Source organism: Montipora capricornis, chromosome 14 (assembly GCF_036669925.1).
Source record: "Montipora capricornis isolate CH-2021 chromosome 14, ASM3666992v2, whole genome shotgun sequence".
NCBI lineage: Eukaryota > Metazoa > Cnidaria > Anthozoa > Scleractinia > Acroporidae > Montipora > Montipora capricornis.
The window spans coordinates 31688120-31705397 of record NC_090896.1 but is presented as its reverse complement, the minus strand read 5'-3'; the positions used below and the strand labels follow the sequence as shown (position 1 = coordinate 31705397).

At 39.7% G+C, this 17278-nt stretch overlaps 1 protein-coding gene across 1 annotated transcript in view; it reads right to left on the bottom strand.

Annotated features, from left to right (window-relative positions):
* The window catches only part of LOC138032439 (C-reactive protein-like), a 45600-nt gene extending 33845 nt beyond the window's left edge, over positions 1-11755 (bottom strand). The window contains exons 1-2 of the mRNA XM_068880113.1: positions 11342-11755; positions 5877-6094 (exon numbers count right to left, since the gene is read on the bottom strand). Coding sequence (XP_068736214.1) covers positions 5877-6094; positions 11342-11477 — 354 coding nt within the window. The 5' untranslated portion in view covers positions 11478-11755. The remainder of the gene's footprint in view (positions 1-5876; positions 6095-11341) is intronic.
* Positions 11756-17278: the final 5523 nt, after the last annotated feature.

Below are 17278 nucleotides of genomic sequence, written 5' to 3'. Positions count from 1 at the left end.
TAGTAAAGTGAATACCAGCATCAACAATAGAGGCAAGCTCTAAGCGGAGATCTTGAAGGTCTTGAGGATTCCCAAAGATATCCAACAGATTTTAACAGAAATATTGGACGGCAGTCTTTGGGCAAGTTCAACCCCCTTGATTGGCTTTGCAAGAATCTCAAGGCTTGAAATCCTCCTGGACATAACGCACTACAATAGCAAGTGCTTCGCCAGGTCGGGCAGTCCCATCAAATATAACCGACACTTCTTTAACATCCTGAAGCTCGGCCTTGACCTTTTTCTTGTTCCCTTGCCAACACAGAAGGAATAATGTCTTTCATGTGTGTACTTGCAGTAAGAGTATGGGCATACTTTTCAAAAAGAAGGCGCAAAACATATCTATCTTGGAAATTGGTATGCCGGCCTTAAGGAGTGTCTCAACTACTTCAAAACGCAAGACTCGCATATCTGTTGGTAAAGTAGCCCTACTCTCTTGCCTTTGCAGACATTGCTCGATACTTTGGCTTTGGCTTGTCCCTCATGATATTGGCGATGCCATTCAAGTGTTTTCGGGACTGCACATATTTCTGTATGGTGTTCTTCTTCACAGCAACGATTTCGTGACATGCATCTCATCGTAGCTGCCCTTTGACGCAAGCGAAGTGATGATCTGGGTATTCCTTGATTCGGTCTTGAACCGAAGTTTTGGTCAGTGGATTTGACATCCTACTTGCCTTGTACTTGCCCCATGTTCTAGCAACTTTACGTTCTCTCGAAATGGAAGCCCTTCCAGGTTCCGTCACCTCTGCACCATTTTCTCTAGCAGTTTGAATAAGGTCTTCGCTTTCTTGTATGGCTTCCGCCATTTTGCTACCGCAATACAGGAAGCTATTATATATTCGGAATATTAACACAGGATACCCACCGAGACATCCATATATGGAAGATACACCACAGGACATCCAACGAGACATCCATATATGGACGATACACCATAGAACACCCAATTACAAAGTGAAAATTGTGCTTATAGCAAGATTTTTCGTTCGGTGTTTGATTTGAAATTGCAAAATATATCAAAAATTGTCATTTTGGTAAAAGTTCTAACAAGAATTTTGGTTGTAAAAACTTTGGTTATAAAAGTTAACGCTATAAAATCGACATTTCGATGTCGACGTGATATTAATAAGACATTAATTTTGGTAAAAATTGCTCGGAAAATTGAAAATGTTGGTCAGATTTAAAAAAGTTGCTCAACATTGAAAAAGTTGCTCAAACGTTGCCGGGCAGAATCTATCTATGCCCTCTGAAAGGAAAGGATCTTTTTTTTCATTCTCCAACGGGATCAGGCAAATCACTGTGTTTTGAGATTGCCCCATTTATGTTCGAGGCAACAACGGTAGGGAACGTTGAAAAGAAATCAAATATATCAGTCCATGGGCCATTGTAACTTCGCAGTATCAATCCGGGGAAGAAAATATGAAATATATCTGATGAAAGCTTATGTGAAAGATTTTCCAAATTCGCTTGATGGCAATCGTAAAATAGTAGCTTTAGAAAGGAGGCTGACAATAAGACAATTATTTTAAATACTTTCTTTGTTTACAAAAGCAAATATATCGGCATATTTAACAATTAACAGCATTTCAAGTCTAGACATTTCTTTCGTTAAAAGCCAAAATACATAATTTGATTTGACAGAAAACCTAATTGAAGCCATAAGGCGTGGGATAACATCGACCGATTAGAGGAAACCCTTTCTGCATCGGGAACATCCCATTGAGTAAATGGGATTGTTGTCCAAGCCAAGCATTTTGGTCCGAGTCTTCCTCCACCACCTGGAATTGTGCAAGCGAGGACAAGGAAAAGAAGCACTGATCCTTCAGTCGTCCCTCCCTACAATGCTGGTGATCGCTGCGGTCCTCGCGCGAGAGCATTCGTCGAGGTAACAGCTGAAGAGATCTTGGCAGAGGCAAGAAAGAAGAATTTGCTTTGGATCTTACTGCGACTCAGTGCAAAAGAGAAGAAAAAAGCGAGTGGATGGACAGGATTTAATATTTGTGACCGTAACGAAGTTTAAGTCTCACAGGATGTCATCGCATATCTACCGACTATTGCCCCACTTGCTACAAACATGACTACCGTTAATAAGGTCCTAGTAGAGTCTCTCAAGATCAAGAATACTCTCAAGTTTAAAAGCATCGTTCTCGTCTTTGGCCAAGCATTGTACGCAAAGGCAACTGATATCCAGTGGAAGCAAAGTGAGAGGTTCAAAGATACCGTCCTGAGGATGGGAGTGTTCCACAATTGGCAAGTGCTCAATTGGCGGCTCAAGTGCTGCAATTGGCAAGTGTGTTCCACAATTGGCAAGTGCTGCCAAGATGGTGGCTTAAGAGTTCTTTCCTTTGAATCTGGTGCGATAGCAGAAGGTTCTTTTGCAGGAGTTCTAGATGGCCGTAGATACAATCGGTGCGTTAGACTCCACAAGTTTCTGTATGAAGCACTTATGAGACTAGCGTGGCAAGGATTCAGGACCTCGATAGAGGAGAATCAAAAGGAGTCCAAGAAAATCGTTGACAACTTCTTTAGTGAGACTGCCGATTTGTATGATGACATCTGTGAAGATCAGTTCCTGAAGCAGATGACCAGCACTTCTAGTGTGGATTTCATCCATCTCTTTGACAAGTACATGAAGTTTCTCGGTCACGAGAACGGCAAGCTATCCGAGTTCTAGTTATATTGCTTAGAGCAGGTAGACATTCTCCTTGGTCTTTTGAGAGCATCCAGTGAAAGCAACTGAGAGCTCCATGTTTCAACAATAACTTAAAGCAAAATGATCCCATGGTGTTTTGAATACGACCACGTAAACTATGCAAGGTATTTAGCTTCTTATCTACCAGAAACGTCTCACCGCGAGAAAGAACATCCAGAAGCTTTAGCATAGTTGAGGTCTGGTGGGTTCTCAGTATAGATTGGACCCATGAACCCCTTCAGCAGAATACCTGTCGACCAAACCTGTGAAGAAACGGTTAACAGAGGCACGCAAACACCTGGTGACCCAAAGGTATTTAGCCTGAAACCTGGAGCCGTGAACAAATATTACCTTCTAGCGGAGTATCGAAGCATATTCATGCGACAGTTGAAGGAAATGCTTTTCCTGGGCACCCCAACGACTTTCCAGCTCACCGATCTTCAAGGAAGTCGAATAGTACTGGTAAACCCGTTACTCCTGAGAGAAGGATCTGCTTCAGGCAGAGGCTTTAGGAGAAAAGGCTTATGAGACTTTTAGCAAAGGACATGGGTGAGTCTGACCCTCCCAAGTTGAAGTTCCAAGACCATATAACAAAACTTAAACTTAAAACATTTGGTAATCTCTCAAAAAAAGATAAGTTCAAAGTGGGATTAGTAAAGAAGTGATCATTAAATCTGATCGTGTGCTGTTTGCCCAAATGATCATCATTGCTGAGAACAGAAAGTTGAAAATGAACTTATGTACTGTGCCACCCTCTCGTACCTCTGCCTTGGACCTTAGCTTCGACTGATGGATCGCTGAGGTAAACAAACCGTGAAAGCATCCCAGAGATCCTGAAGGATGTACCAGCAGCAGATGTAATACCACAGCCAAGCGCGAGAATTATTGAAGGAATGGTAATGGTACAGAAGATAAGAGGCGACCAGAGAACATTTGCTCAAGTGGCTGACAATATGCTTTAAATGATTTTGCATGAAGGAACAGACAGCCAGATAGTCCGCTCAAGAATTCTGAGAGAGAAAAGAGAGGACCAGACAGTGGCCATGAATACAGCAACATAAATTTGCTCGGAATTTGTTTCAAAAAGGTTTTTATATCAGGAAAACTGAATTTGAAAATCACTATTTTCACTTTCAAATTTCGTGGGCGCCACCAACTTGAATTATTGACGTGTTACGGTTGCCCTATTGTTCTGACACGAAGAGCTTTTGTCTAATAACAATAAGGCAACCGTAACACGTCACAATTTTTCAAGATGGCGGTGCCCGCGAAATTTGAAAACAAAAATAGGCGAGTCTAAAACTTATATAATTCGGATACAAACGCTTTCTTTGAAAACAAATTTGACTGATTTGACTGAGTTAGACTGATTTGACTGAAAAGGTTATTTCCTATTATTTGAAGATATTTTTTTGTTTAACTGGACGTTTCCTTTAAGTCTCAACACCTTGAGGCTTCCTGCTAACGAAGCCTCCACGGGACAAACATTTAGATAAATTACACGAACTCGTACCGCTGAGACCAGATCGGTCTTCAAAAGAAGAGCAACGAGAATCAATATAAAGCAGCCACTAAGTCGAAGTTGCGAAACATAGCCTTGAATCAAACGATGCTCAGAAAACTCAGCAAGCCCTAGAAGAAGCAACTCCAGTTCAATGCGGAGAAGTGTAAAGAATTAATTGTAGACTTCAAAGTTGCTAGAAGTGAATTTGACCCTATTGGAATTAATACAAAAGAACTTTGTTTAGTAGAACATGCTAAAATATTAGGTGTCACTATTTCAAATACACTTCAATGGAACAATCATATTAACAACAACATAAATTCCAGTATTTGTAACAATGGAATCTGACCAAATTATTGGTTGCAAGTCGATTCTGCGAAATCAGTCAATAAAAAAATGTTGTTTAGCAGTTATTGTTTCTTTTCTGCAAATTCAGAAGAAATGAGTGGCTTCACTTGGTCACGTGATAATTAACAATTATTGGATTCGGTTTTCACATGATAGCAATAATTATAAAGGCCAAAGTTTGTGCTGGTTAGGGTATTAGGTGACGTCACTTCTGCTTGCATAAAACTATTGTCTGTAGGTATGACGTCAATTCTACATGTCTAAAATCTATTGTCTGTAGGTATGACGTAAGAGAAAAAGAGCAAGCAAGAATTAGCTATGTGCTTATAGCCAATCAAAATCGAGCTGGTGACACTAATGTATAGTAATACCTGTTATGCTACTCATTAAGCACTTCTATCATACATATATAGTATTAAACTAGAGTAATTGCAGTTTTCAAATATGTATGGTAACATTAATACCCTTGAGTGGTTCCAAAATGTCATTTTGGGGGGTTTTGGCCCAGGGATTATTATCGTCCGTTTTTCTTGTGGTGGCCCCACTTGTGTCTTTAATAAAAAACAAATTCCGGACCAAGTCGCCAGATTGAGAGGTCAAGGCATAACAGCTGCCATTATTAATGGCCCAGAAAGTACTACCGGTGAACTGAAGGATATCCGACTCGGTCGGTGCAAGGTGCAGAGAATCTGTTGAATTCTTACAGAAATGTTTTTCGAGAACTGAAGCTTTTAATCAAAACTTTTTTTATCGACGAAAGTCACTAGAATGAGAGTATTGCGAAATGGTAAGGAAGCATGAAGAAAATTATAGACTGAATCCATCATAAATTTGAGTAATTTTATATAAGTTTATTTGCGGACAAAAGCCTTGCGCCCTCGCGTAATTCTCAGAAATGCTCTACTTTTTTAAAGATCTATGCATTTCACAACTTTTCAATGCAGTGTTTACTTAATAATTGGATTTTTTTGTACTTTGAAAGTCCAGCAAACTCCATGACCCATGAAATAGAGTATGTCAATCAATTTTCCCGCGTGAATTTATAATTATGATTCAAATCCATGCAGGTGAAACAATTCGCCCTCTCGCGACTTCGTCGCTCGTTCGCTTTGATTTCTCAATCTAAGGGTTTTAAAAGGGTGACTTGGAGCAAGTCTAAAGTCAGTAGTGACTTTCGATCAAGCCTGCTTGTTTGCTTTTCACTATAATATCTTTTACTTCTCCTTAATACTTATAATGCTTAGCAACACTGTAAAAAACCATGTAAATAAATCGACTGGTTGTACTTTTTACCTCAGCATCTTGGTAATAAGTGGTATCTTTCTTGACTTTGAAACAATCAGGACAAGTGGATCGGTTAGCGTTATTCAGCTGGCATTCACTCGGCATTTTGTTCAGTGCTGTTTCATAGTTGAATGAGAAACACCTTTCGTCTCGCAAACATTTTGCACTACACTCCAAGTCGGACGTTACTTGGTAGGAAGCGATGGCGTTATTGTCTAGCACATAGCCTGAAATTCATTAAAAGGCTTCAGATTAGATAATGGCTGGTTGAAAAAAAAATGAATGGGTAGATAGAGGGAGGGGTGGATGAATGGATGGATGAATGCCAACTAGGCCCCAGTTGTTCGAGGGGTGGATAGCGCTATCCACTGGATAAATCCCTATCCATTGGATAACTCAATTGGTTTTGCTGGTGTTTATCCGCTGGATAGTGAATTACCCGGTGGAAAGCGTCATCCACCTTTAGAACAAGCGAGGCCTGAAGACTTGCTGAATGGTAACGTGCGTGGAAGGGAGACATTTTGCACTCGTGCTCAGATATGAAAAACTTTCATCCAGTCCTTAGTGCTCTCGTCAAAACTACAGCCGGCCATTTTTTTGTTTAGATTTTGCAACTCGCAAGCGCGTTTTTTTTTTAATATTAATGTATAGATTTAGCCGAGCGTAAAAGTGGAGCTCACGTTTCTACCCCAGAAAGCAATATAGTGTATATGTAGACAATTATGCTTCTGCATAAAGTACAAAATTAATCGTCATTACTGTATGTTGTAGTTTTCCATCAAAACCTGAGGCGTGGATTATCGAACTCACACATTTATTAGCGAAGCAACTCAACTCAACAAATAAAATCACTTTTCTTTTTCTAACCAACACGACAACCGCAGGCCGGAACTGGAAAGAAAGCAATGTCACGACACTGTACAGGGGCACCCAACGTCAATGTTCGGAAGACATCTGTTCGGAAGACGATTTGAGATCTAGAATTTTCGGAGCATTTGTTCTAAAATTCCTTGCTTGCCTGCCTGTCCTAGGATTTTCGAACATCTAAAAAATGGTATAATTGATCATTTTTAACGGACTGTTACCCTAAAAAGGTCACCTAGAATTTTCGGGGGTCTTTTTTCTGGTTGAAATTTTCGAAAAGGTAAGTTTTGATCCCTATAATTTTCGGATCACTAGACTTTCAGCTAGGGAATCCGAGCAGATGGAAAACTTTTAGGGGATAAAAATATGCCTATATCTACCGTTTAAATACTAAAATACGTTTAACAATGCTATGTTTAAGTGGTTTTGAACTATATTCTCGTTGGGTGCCCCTGACTGTATACAGTTTACAGTGATGAAAGACGGTCAACTGGAAAAGATAGACTGGACTCTGGACTGGACCCTGGACTGGACTTTATTAAACGAAGTTGATATTTAACCAATAGTATAACGATTAACCGTTTCTATTTAATTATTAACCAGCGAGAATGAGAGTGAGAATGGATGTTTTTTCAAAGTGAACATAAACGAAAAATCTAACAATGCTGCCCAGTAACTTTCAATCAAGTCAAGCCACTTTTACGCGAACACTGTCACGTGATGACTTCAAACTTCGCAGCATTCAGGCAATCGTAGCAAAGCGTATAAGTGGCGGGGTTTGTAACGTTAATCTACCGCTGTAAACAACTGAAGTGCTTAGTTTTCAGTTCTAGCTGGTTCAATTGTACTGTAGAAATAGTGTGCAATGCGATCGCGCTCAACATATCGAATATATTGAATTGGACTACATTCCTTATATTCTTTAGACAGCGCACGCATGAGATATATCGTCGTCACAGTGTTCACGTAATAGTAGCTTGACTTGATTGAAAGTTACTGGGCAGCATTGTTAGATTTTTCGTTTATGTTCCTTTGAAAAAAACATCCATTCTCATTCTTATTCTCGCTGGTTAATAATTAAATAGAAACGGTTAATCTTTATATTATTGGTTAAATATTAACTTCGTTTAATAAAGTCCAGTCCAGGGTCCAGCCCAGGGTTCAGTCCAGAGTCCAGTCCAAAGTCCAGTCCAGAGTCCAGTCCAGAGTCCAGTCCATGTTTTCCAGTTGGCCATGAAAGACAATCAACAACAATTTTAATCTACAACTAAAACTGAAATTACATGCACAGTTATCTCTTTCACAACATTTCCCGCCTGACTGATAATCTTTACACCCTCTCTCTTCAAATAAACCTACTGCAATCCAATCACATTAACGAAACTATCCTTTTTCCAACAACACCAAGGATTCAAACAGCTTCAATTCTTATGGAGTTCGATGAAAATCCGGATTTAAAACATGCGGTGGGGCAACCAAAGCGATGGGAGCTGTGTTGGGGTTTCAGTGTGAAAGTATAAACGGCTACTAACACTTATAACTCTTTTTTCATTATTATTTTATTAACGCGCAGTCTGCAGTCTGCGGTCTGCATTTTACCCTCTGTCTGCATTTTATCCCTGGTCTGCAGTCTGTAGGCTGCAGTCTGCGTTTTACACTGACCGGTTATTTGGGTGGTTTTTGGCAACAGAGGTTAATTATTCGTAATGCGATCGCTTCCGTTGCCGTTAGCAATGGGTCGCAAATTTGACACTTTTATCGCATTATCACATTACGCATTGAATCCACGTTATCTATTATTCCTAAAAATCTAAAAATATTCGTGCCTCATCAGTTTTCGGTCGAATTTATGTCCAAGAAAGCAGATAAATTGCAGAAAATTTTAGTTTTGCATCCAAAAATTCGTAATCAACGCTAAAATGACCAAACTTTGCCTGGAAAACATATTTTACTAGTAGTTTTTTTTCTTAAATTTTTTCGTTCAACTTTCGCTTTTATAAAATGTTTCAGTTGTCTGTAAATAAGTTATATGCTGTTGGAAAGCTTATTTTCTTAGCTTTAAAATGATGTATTTTTTTCCCCCTAACTTTAAATATTTATATGAGGAAAAAAAAACATTTTTTGGCGATGGCTGATTTACCGCGGTTTTCTCGCGGTTGAGAAAGTAGGAAAAAGAGTTAGGCCGGTAGCCAGGTTTTTAACCTCAGAAAAGGATCTGTTTCGTCGTACGAGCGTGTGAGGACCTGTGAGCCAAAGGGCCTCTGCTGGTATGAATTCTGGGTGACCCCTTAATAACTTCTTACTAACCGAGCGCGAGGGCCGTACTGCCAGGGAAATATTGGCCCGAGGTCGTGGCAGTACGGACCGAGCGCAGCGAGGTCCGTACAAAAACGACCCTGGGCCAATATTCCCCAGTACGGCTCGAGCTAGCTCGGTTAGTAAGTAGTTTATTATATGGTTTTTTAATTACCTTTTGCTTTGTTTTTGCAAGCCCGTAATCGGCCCGTGGGCTAGTCACAATTAGCCAATCAGAGCGCGCGTTATATCGGCTACAAACTCCAACTTGAAAAAAATTGCCTGGAACGCTGCACGTACCACAGGCAACCCAGTGTACCCTCACGGAGGGTCTAGTTTAATTTTTTTCCGTGTCGGTAAAAGTCTTGCCTGTCACTCCCCTGCTAAGTAGTGTCTTTGTGCCTAGAGTCTTCTGTGCGTATTTTGTTAGGTTTGAGGGGGCTAGAGTAATGCGTAGATTTCTCTGGTGCACACGGGAGGACATTTAAATAACCTGCAATGGCGTCGAAAGTCATTGTAACGCGCATGGCGTTTTAGTACATCTTTAAACAAAATATACCCATATGGAGCTCAAGAATTGAACGTCAAGACAGGCGGTGAAATATAAAAAGCGAGGAGTAATGGACTTCGACAGCAATCTTTCGCCCGTCGAGCCGAAATCAAAGTGAGCTGTACTTCTAATATTTCGCCAAGGTGGTGTTATGTACAACACTGAAACCAAATGGAAATCTCTCTGGTAACTTATGGGTTCAACAAAGACAGAGAAGGAATCGAAGACCTTAAGTGGATTTGTTCACTGTTTACTGAAGTCGCATCTAAGTTGTCTGGCAAGTAACATTTATTTTGTACTCAACTCTGCAAAGGTAAAAAACTTGGAAATGTGACAGTGAAAAATTATTTGAATGAAAGCTTGTTGTCTCTTTTGTGCTTTATTATTTACGGTCAAGGTTCTTTCGAAAAGGGTTTGATGTGAACTGTCAGAAATTTATTTAATTGCATATGCTTTGTGACACCTATTGTGTCTCGTTTGCACGCACGCAATTGAAATAGGAAAGGTCTTTTGCCTCTAATAGGAAATATGTTGTTTGTTTCAATAAATTTTTCGCTGTAAAAGATTTTTGTGAGGTTTCCATGTTTTGTGAAATTTTAATTTTCGAGCTTAACAAATTTGCATATGTGTGTTGAAATATGTTGTAGTGCACTGTAAGAAGCACATAAGCCACGAAAATAAACAGGTCTGTTGGAAGCGTGCTTGAGTTTCAACAAAATGAGCCCCAAAATCGGCAAAAAATTGTGACGCTGATAAATAATAAAGTAGCTGCTGTTACCAAAACGATGGAATTACCTTGTGATAAATAACCTCGTCTTGGAGAGTCAAACTTTTGATCTTTGTGTTGAATTCGCACATTTATGGTCAAACTTTACCAGTATCTTGCCATCATTTGACACAGATGCTTCACTGTTTCGCGAGTAAACATGCCGCGGTAACTTGATCACGGCGCCTGCTGAATTCGATGTCACTTTCGATTTTGCGATTTATTTGTGCAGCCAAAAGTAAAATAACAAAATTGAACGTAGCAAAACTCTCCCAAAATGTTTGTCGCTGATCGTAACTTTTTTATATTCGCGGTTCAAAATTAATGTTGTTTTCATGTCGTAAATTTTATTGCTGATGGCAAAATATTTTATTCTCGATCGACCGTCCTGGAAACTTCCTTCTGCTCTTCCTAAAAACTGTGTATCAATATTTATCTACTTTTGCATCAATATTTGTTTTGCATAAAGCAAGCTAACAAAATCTGTACCTTGCTTCGTTCGCATTTGTTAGCGTTAAAATTTAGTTTTCGGTCCAATGCTTCTGTTATACGAAGGGGTATAATTTTTAGGTCACCCATCTAGATACTAACTCAGCCGGACCCCAGGGATTAATTTCAGTGAACATTTGCATTACAAAGCTGTCAGATGCTCAGGGTGCACTCTTAACCTTGCGGTGAAAAGAAGTTGTTAGGGAACTTGAAAATGATCAACATGTCAGCCTAGAAACGGGAACGTCCTTAAATATCATCGGAGAGGACACCGATATCGATTACTGAATAAAGGCCATCAAATAAAAAAATTCAAATGAATTGAAACGCGTTTCATTGCATGTTACTCAGCAATTGTTTTGTAGCTCCTAAGGGGACGAAATGCAACTGGAATTGCGGCCTTGTTGTCGTCTCCTATTACGTATCAATTTGTCTACTACTTTTTTCCGATGAATCTGACCGGATAACCTGAGCTTAAACTTAAAACTACTATCTATGTTGTTAATTTACCTTCAAAAGCTTGAAATTGGGCAGATCGTTCTGTCGGACCTCTGTTTATGGCCGAATCCGCAAAAAGGAAGAAAGCGGCGATCAAAAAGGATATTGCGAACCATATGCACGAGATGGCAAAACTGGAGCCTTTCATTGAATCACACGTATAATATTCTTGTGACAATGCAATTTCCCTTCGATATCTTCGTAAATTCCCTCGGAAAAACAACGGACAGAGTAGTTGCTAAGCGCTGTCTAAGGTTTGCACCAGTCCTGTGGCAAATGGATCTCTGTTTATGAAACATGAATTCTGGAATCCCACAATTGATTTTTTGCCTGTGCCCCAAGCTTTTCCATTTCGTTGAAATGCAACAGAGTCAATTGTTTTAAACTTTCTAAAAGATGCAAATAGCTTGATTCAATTTATTGATTGACAAATCCCACCTGCATAACTCGAATAAATACGCATAAATGCATGTTATATTCGGGGACGGAAGCGGATAAATGGATCTCAGTCATTTATTATTCCTTCCATTTTTTCCCGAGTTATTCATTACTCATTACTGAAATTTTGTTCGTTATTCATTTTTCCGTATTCGTTGTTCTTTACGGGAACTACAAAATTCTTTATCCGAATGTTCGAACGCCAAATGTTCCTTACTCGTTTCTTTTTTTTAATTAAGCTGTTATTTATTTTTCATTCAGCTTCCCTTTCCAACCCCAATGTTATATTTCTGCAATGAATTGGGGAAGTAATTATTTATAGCACTTGACATTTAATCATTCAAATCGAAACAGGTCCATTTCTAGGATCTTTGAAAGTTTCCAGTTATCAGGATAATAGGCGCTAACTGCAACCAGGTTGACAATCACACATGGTTGGATGTTTCTCTGCTTTGAAGAATAATGAAGACAACTTCAAGACCACTTGGCACCACCATTATTAAACCCCAAGATGTTGATGACACCGCCGGTCGTTGGTGATTGTCTTTGAATTAACCAACACAATTGCCAGTGTGGTTGGTTCATCAAACATTTTCCGACAAGGCAGAGTTTTTCAAAGAAAACTGCTTTCTTTTTTAGCGCCCTTTCAAGCAGTAGCAAACTGGCGTTTGGCTTGTTCGATGAATACGTTTTCGTAATCATTGCACATTATAGAATAAATATTAACAATCAGTTCCTTGTTCCCCCGGGACATGATCCTGACTTTTGGCAAAAAAAGCGGACTTAACGTTAGGAAAGGTTCATCAACGCCTTAGTTTGGAAGCCAGTCACAGTATCCCTTCCCTCCTTCCTTAAAAACCTCAAACTTCCGAGGAATGGTCACAATCACCCCTGATGAAACACAAGAACGAGAGTCACAATTTTCTTTATCATTTAACATCACTTCTCCATTTGTCCGTCCTTCAACGCCCGAATCTGAACTAGTAGTCGTACGTGTTAATGTCACAAATCAGGAGCTGCAGCAGGTCGTAATGAGACAGCATAATCATTGTGGTTTCGCGAGTTTAAATGAACACTTTTCTCCGTTAAATGTCTTACATGGTATCGCACCGGTTCATTAATATTTGTTTTGCTCCGTTCTTATTCTAGTTTTTGGCCAAACAAGAATTCACCTTTATCACTCGTCGGCCATTTTGGAGTCCGTGGGGTATAAAGGCTTTGTCTTTGCCCGTCCAGCCTCACACTGAATGAGAGGTTCGACGAGCAAAATCTTTTGTTTGGACATTGAGTGATATGGGCCAATTGGGGCTTGTACTTTGATTTTCAACCGCGAATTTTGCGATCTGTAAATTATTCTTTTCATCAATTCATTTTGAAATATGCTCTCTGTAGTAAATAACTTTCACGTGTCTTCAAAGGTGCACCTGTTTCAATTCTTAAAAACAAGATAAGTAATTTCAAGTCAAGGTGCTTGCAAGTTGTGTCTTCAGACAATAATGAATGACAAGACAATCTGACACCGATGAAGACCACAGAAACGGCTATGCCGGCTTGCAGATAACAACAATGAAAAACGTAAATTATTCATCTTTGTGTTTACAGCGAATTTACATGTGTTTGCTCGACTCTCGTGTGTAGAAAACGCGTTTCCCTTTTTCATGTTTACGCTCCAACTGTCAAAAGCGTTAATGTATTCAATTTTACCTAAGAATTAAATTTATCAGGATAGCTTTTTCACCTTACAAGTGCTTACTTTTTATTAAAATTTCCCTTATAATTACTTCCTCGATTCCAAAGAAAAAAGAAAAAGAAAACTAAATTAAAAAAAAGAAACAAACAAAACTAAACAAATTAGTATTCTGCAACCATTATTCATCACCAAGAGCCCACGACTAGGAACGTACAACTTCATTGTATTTGTGGAGCGGCGTTTTTACACATGCACCGACTTATTATTAGATTGATTTCCTAGTCTTTCATGAGAAATTATTCCCCATGAGAATGACAACTCGTGAAGGCCAAATCTTACTAGTCAGTAAGTCATCAACAGCAACCGCTGTCGTTTACGCAGGCCATTTAAAGTCGGCCGGGGCCTCCTGCCGTGTTGCTTTCGGGCCTCAACTTAACGCTGAGACATCTGGTAATAGCTATTTCCAGGAGTTACCGCGTTTCAACCAAAAACGGTTGGAAAAGTGTTCTATTGGGAAACTTCAACCGCTTCAACCGAAACCGGTTGCGGTTAAAACTGTTGATCCCAATAGAACACGACCCTAGTCAGTATTGGAGTTGCAGGATCCTGGTTGATGGGTTCCTGTCATGAAACGAGCCCTTTATCTCTTCACCCATTCAATCAACTAATTTCTAAATCTCCTCTGGCCAATTTATAATGGTAATAGGACTGAGTGGAGTCCAATTGGTCTGTAATCACTCGAGTGATTAACAAAATCGGACTTCCGCTTTGCGGGAGTCTTATTTGTTTAATCACGAGTATGATTACACATCGAATTGGACGACAAATAATCATAACCATTACAATTTCCGAGAAAACCAAATTAATGCATTGATTTCCTTTTTCACTGTCTAATGCTGCACATTTGTCCATTTTGGAAAATCCCCAGTGTGGTAGGGTAAAGCCATGGCCAAACTATCGAACAAAGTTGGATTAAACGCTCCCACTTTGCTCGATCCAACATTGTTCGTCCGTTTGGCCACCCATGTTGGATGATGTCAATCCAACATTTTTCGTTCGATCATGTGTTGGATGGAGTTTGCTTTTGATCAAACATTGCGACCAACAATTCTGCCCGACGCTACAATGTTGCAGTGTTTTGCCGCTATTCCAACAAAGTTGTGTTCTGAATCGAGTCACGCTCGCGCTGCTAGCCAATCACAAATCGCTATTCAGTTTCAAGCCTAGGCTCCTAGCATTGTTTGACAAAACGATGGTGGACAAGGATCAACAGCCAGAAACCTTGATCAGCGAATATGAAGCAAGGCCCTTTCTGTGGGACACTTTTAGTCCCCTTAATCACTTGCGTTCTGTTTAGAGATTTCTGGTTCAATAGCGTTCACAATTTCTGCAAATTGATTCGAGCTCACTCTCATTATCTCCTAAGCGCGGGCATATGTTGCAGTAAAAATACCCTTTTCTACACGTTCTCTTAACCATTTTTGGTTTTTCTCCTTTGAATCCATCATTTCCGTCCTCAAACAGCTCCAGTAGCACAAACGCTAGGAGCGATTTTCGTTTCAGTGTTAGCGCCATATTTATAAATTTAGCGCCAACTTGAACCTGAATGTATCATCAAGCAATGTTGGACAGTGTTTTGCCACTACCTCGACATTTACATCCAACAATGTTCCATGTGATATCCAACTTTGTTCGATAGTTTGGCCAGGGCTTAAGTTGTTGTTGCTATGGTTATTGTGATGAATTCTGTGATTGGTGTATTAAGCTGAGGGCACTTAATTTGATTGGCTGACGTAACTGTTCGACTTCAGGTGTCCGATTACAGCCAACTGTCCGATTTCAACCCTGGCTAACACAATAACTAGTGAAAAGAAAGCAGTTAATGCACCAATCAAACTTTAGAAAATTGTAATGGTTATGATTAGGTTGGCATAGTAACGAAAGAAATGTAGATATTTGAATTTCCTCTCTCTTTCGTGTACTGTAGCGCGACCGACGGCGCACTGGTGGCTCAGTTGGTTGAGCATCGGGCTGCCATGCGGGAGGTCGTGAGTTCGACTCCGGCCGGACCAACACTCAGGGTCTTAAAATAACAGAGGAGAAAGTGCTAATTACATCTGCAAATGGTTAGACTTTCAAGTCTTCTCGGATAAGGACTGTAAACCGGAGGTCTCGTCTCATAGCCCTTGTTGGAAACTAAACAGTATGGGACGTTAAAGAACCCACTCACTATTCGATAAGAGTAGGGGTTGTGGTCTGACCTTATCTAGACGGGGGAATCTTTCACTTCCAAAATTAATTGTAAAATGCGTAATAAGCAGTCTGGCTAAAGTCACCCATAAAGCATTGTTAATGAGTCCTGAAAAACCCCGAGAGGAGATACTAACAGCTTCAGTTCACTTCACTTCACTATAGCACGTACTTCAAATATCTACATTTTTATACGGCAAGCAATTCTCGGGTTAAATGGAGCACTCTGATTGGAGATTTTTCGATCGGGATTTTACAGTACGAATCATTACCATGGAAACGGTCCGTTTCTGTATTTTTTCTCTCTCCCGGGAAATTCAACTTGAGCAAAACTAAAAATTTTGAATGAAGGGAATTTCATTTTTTCATCGGAACAGCGCAATTATAGCAGGCGGGATTTAGGTTTAGATGTAAAAGGTTACCTTTCAAATTTCGCTGATGGAACACGAACATTACGAATTTTTACCAAGCTCAAAGAAACGATGCCATATAAAGAGTGACCCCCCCCCCCCTCCTTTTTTATTGCATCTTTATCATCTTCTTGGCATGTTATACAACAGTGTGCGAAGTTTATGAAAATCTATGACAAGTTCTATTTCTGGAGAAACACCTTAACCTGTCCAGACAAGTGTGAGGATCATTCCTCTCTTCCGATTCTTTTTCACAGAGGCATGCGCACAAACACTTTTTGACGCGCAAAATTTACACAAACTTGGAAAAAGTTACACCAAATCTGAAATAATACTGTGGTTTTCGCTTCACTGGTAAAACATATAAGGTAAACCCACATATGAACTATATATATAAGAAAGCTCTAGTTCCCCTAACGAGGGGAGCCATTCATTGGTAAACAATTGATAATTATTTCACGGTGTCTCGTGATGGCAAATTTCAATAATACTGAAGAGTAAAACGATTTTAAATTATAAAGCGTTTTTTGTGTCAATTTCTGGAGATTCATGAAAAATCAAGTTGAAAAGGCCAATCGACTGAGTTGCATTAGAAAACTTTAGGCTAAGATGTATGAAAAATTCAGGCGAACTATTTTTCCTGCCGTAGTGAATGTGCCTGATGCGAACGAAAGAGGCAGCTCTCTAATCGGGAAAAGAACGCATTTTCTTCGAAATGCAAGGGATTGCGGTCAAAGGCACAAGGAAATGTGGTTATGCGCGAATGGAGGAATTAAGATGCGCGATATGATACTCTGTTTTTCATTTCGCTTCTCGCATCGTTTGCACTGTTACGCAACAGGAAAATAAACTCGGAATCATTGAATGAAAAAGGCCAATAATTTGGAATGCTGTAGGAAACAAATCTTTTAACCACCTCTCCAATTCTCAGGTCTGTGAGGTACATCGTTTCTGATTTATTTGTCGAAGCGTTTAACGCAACTTTATAGAGTTTTCTTGGTCCACCAATATGGCGGCCGGGAATCAACGAAAACATCTGGAGTTTACTTTGCGATAAAAGCGCTTGCTTCTTGTTCATGAGATAAAATACATGAGTATGAACACATCTCCTAATGTACTTGAAAGGCTCAAATTGCTTAGATTCATAGGGATATATATTTA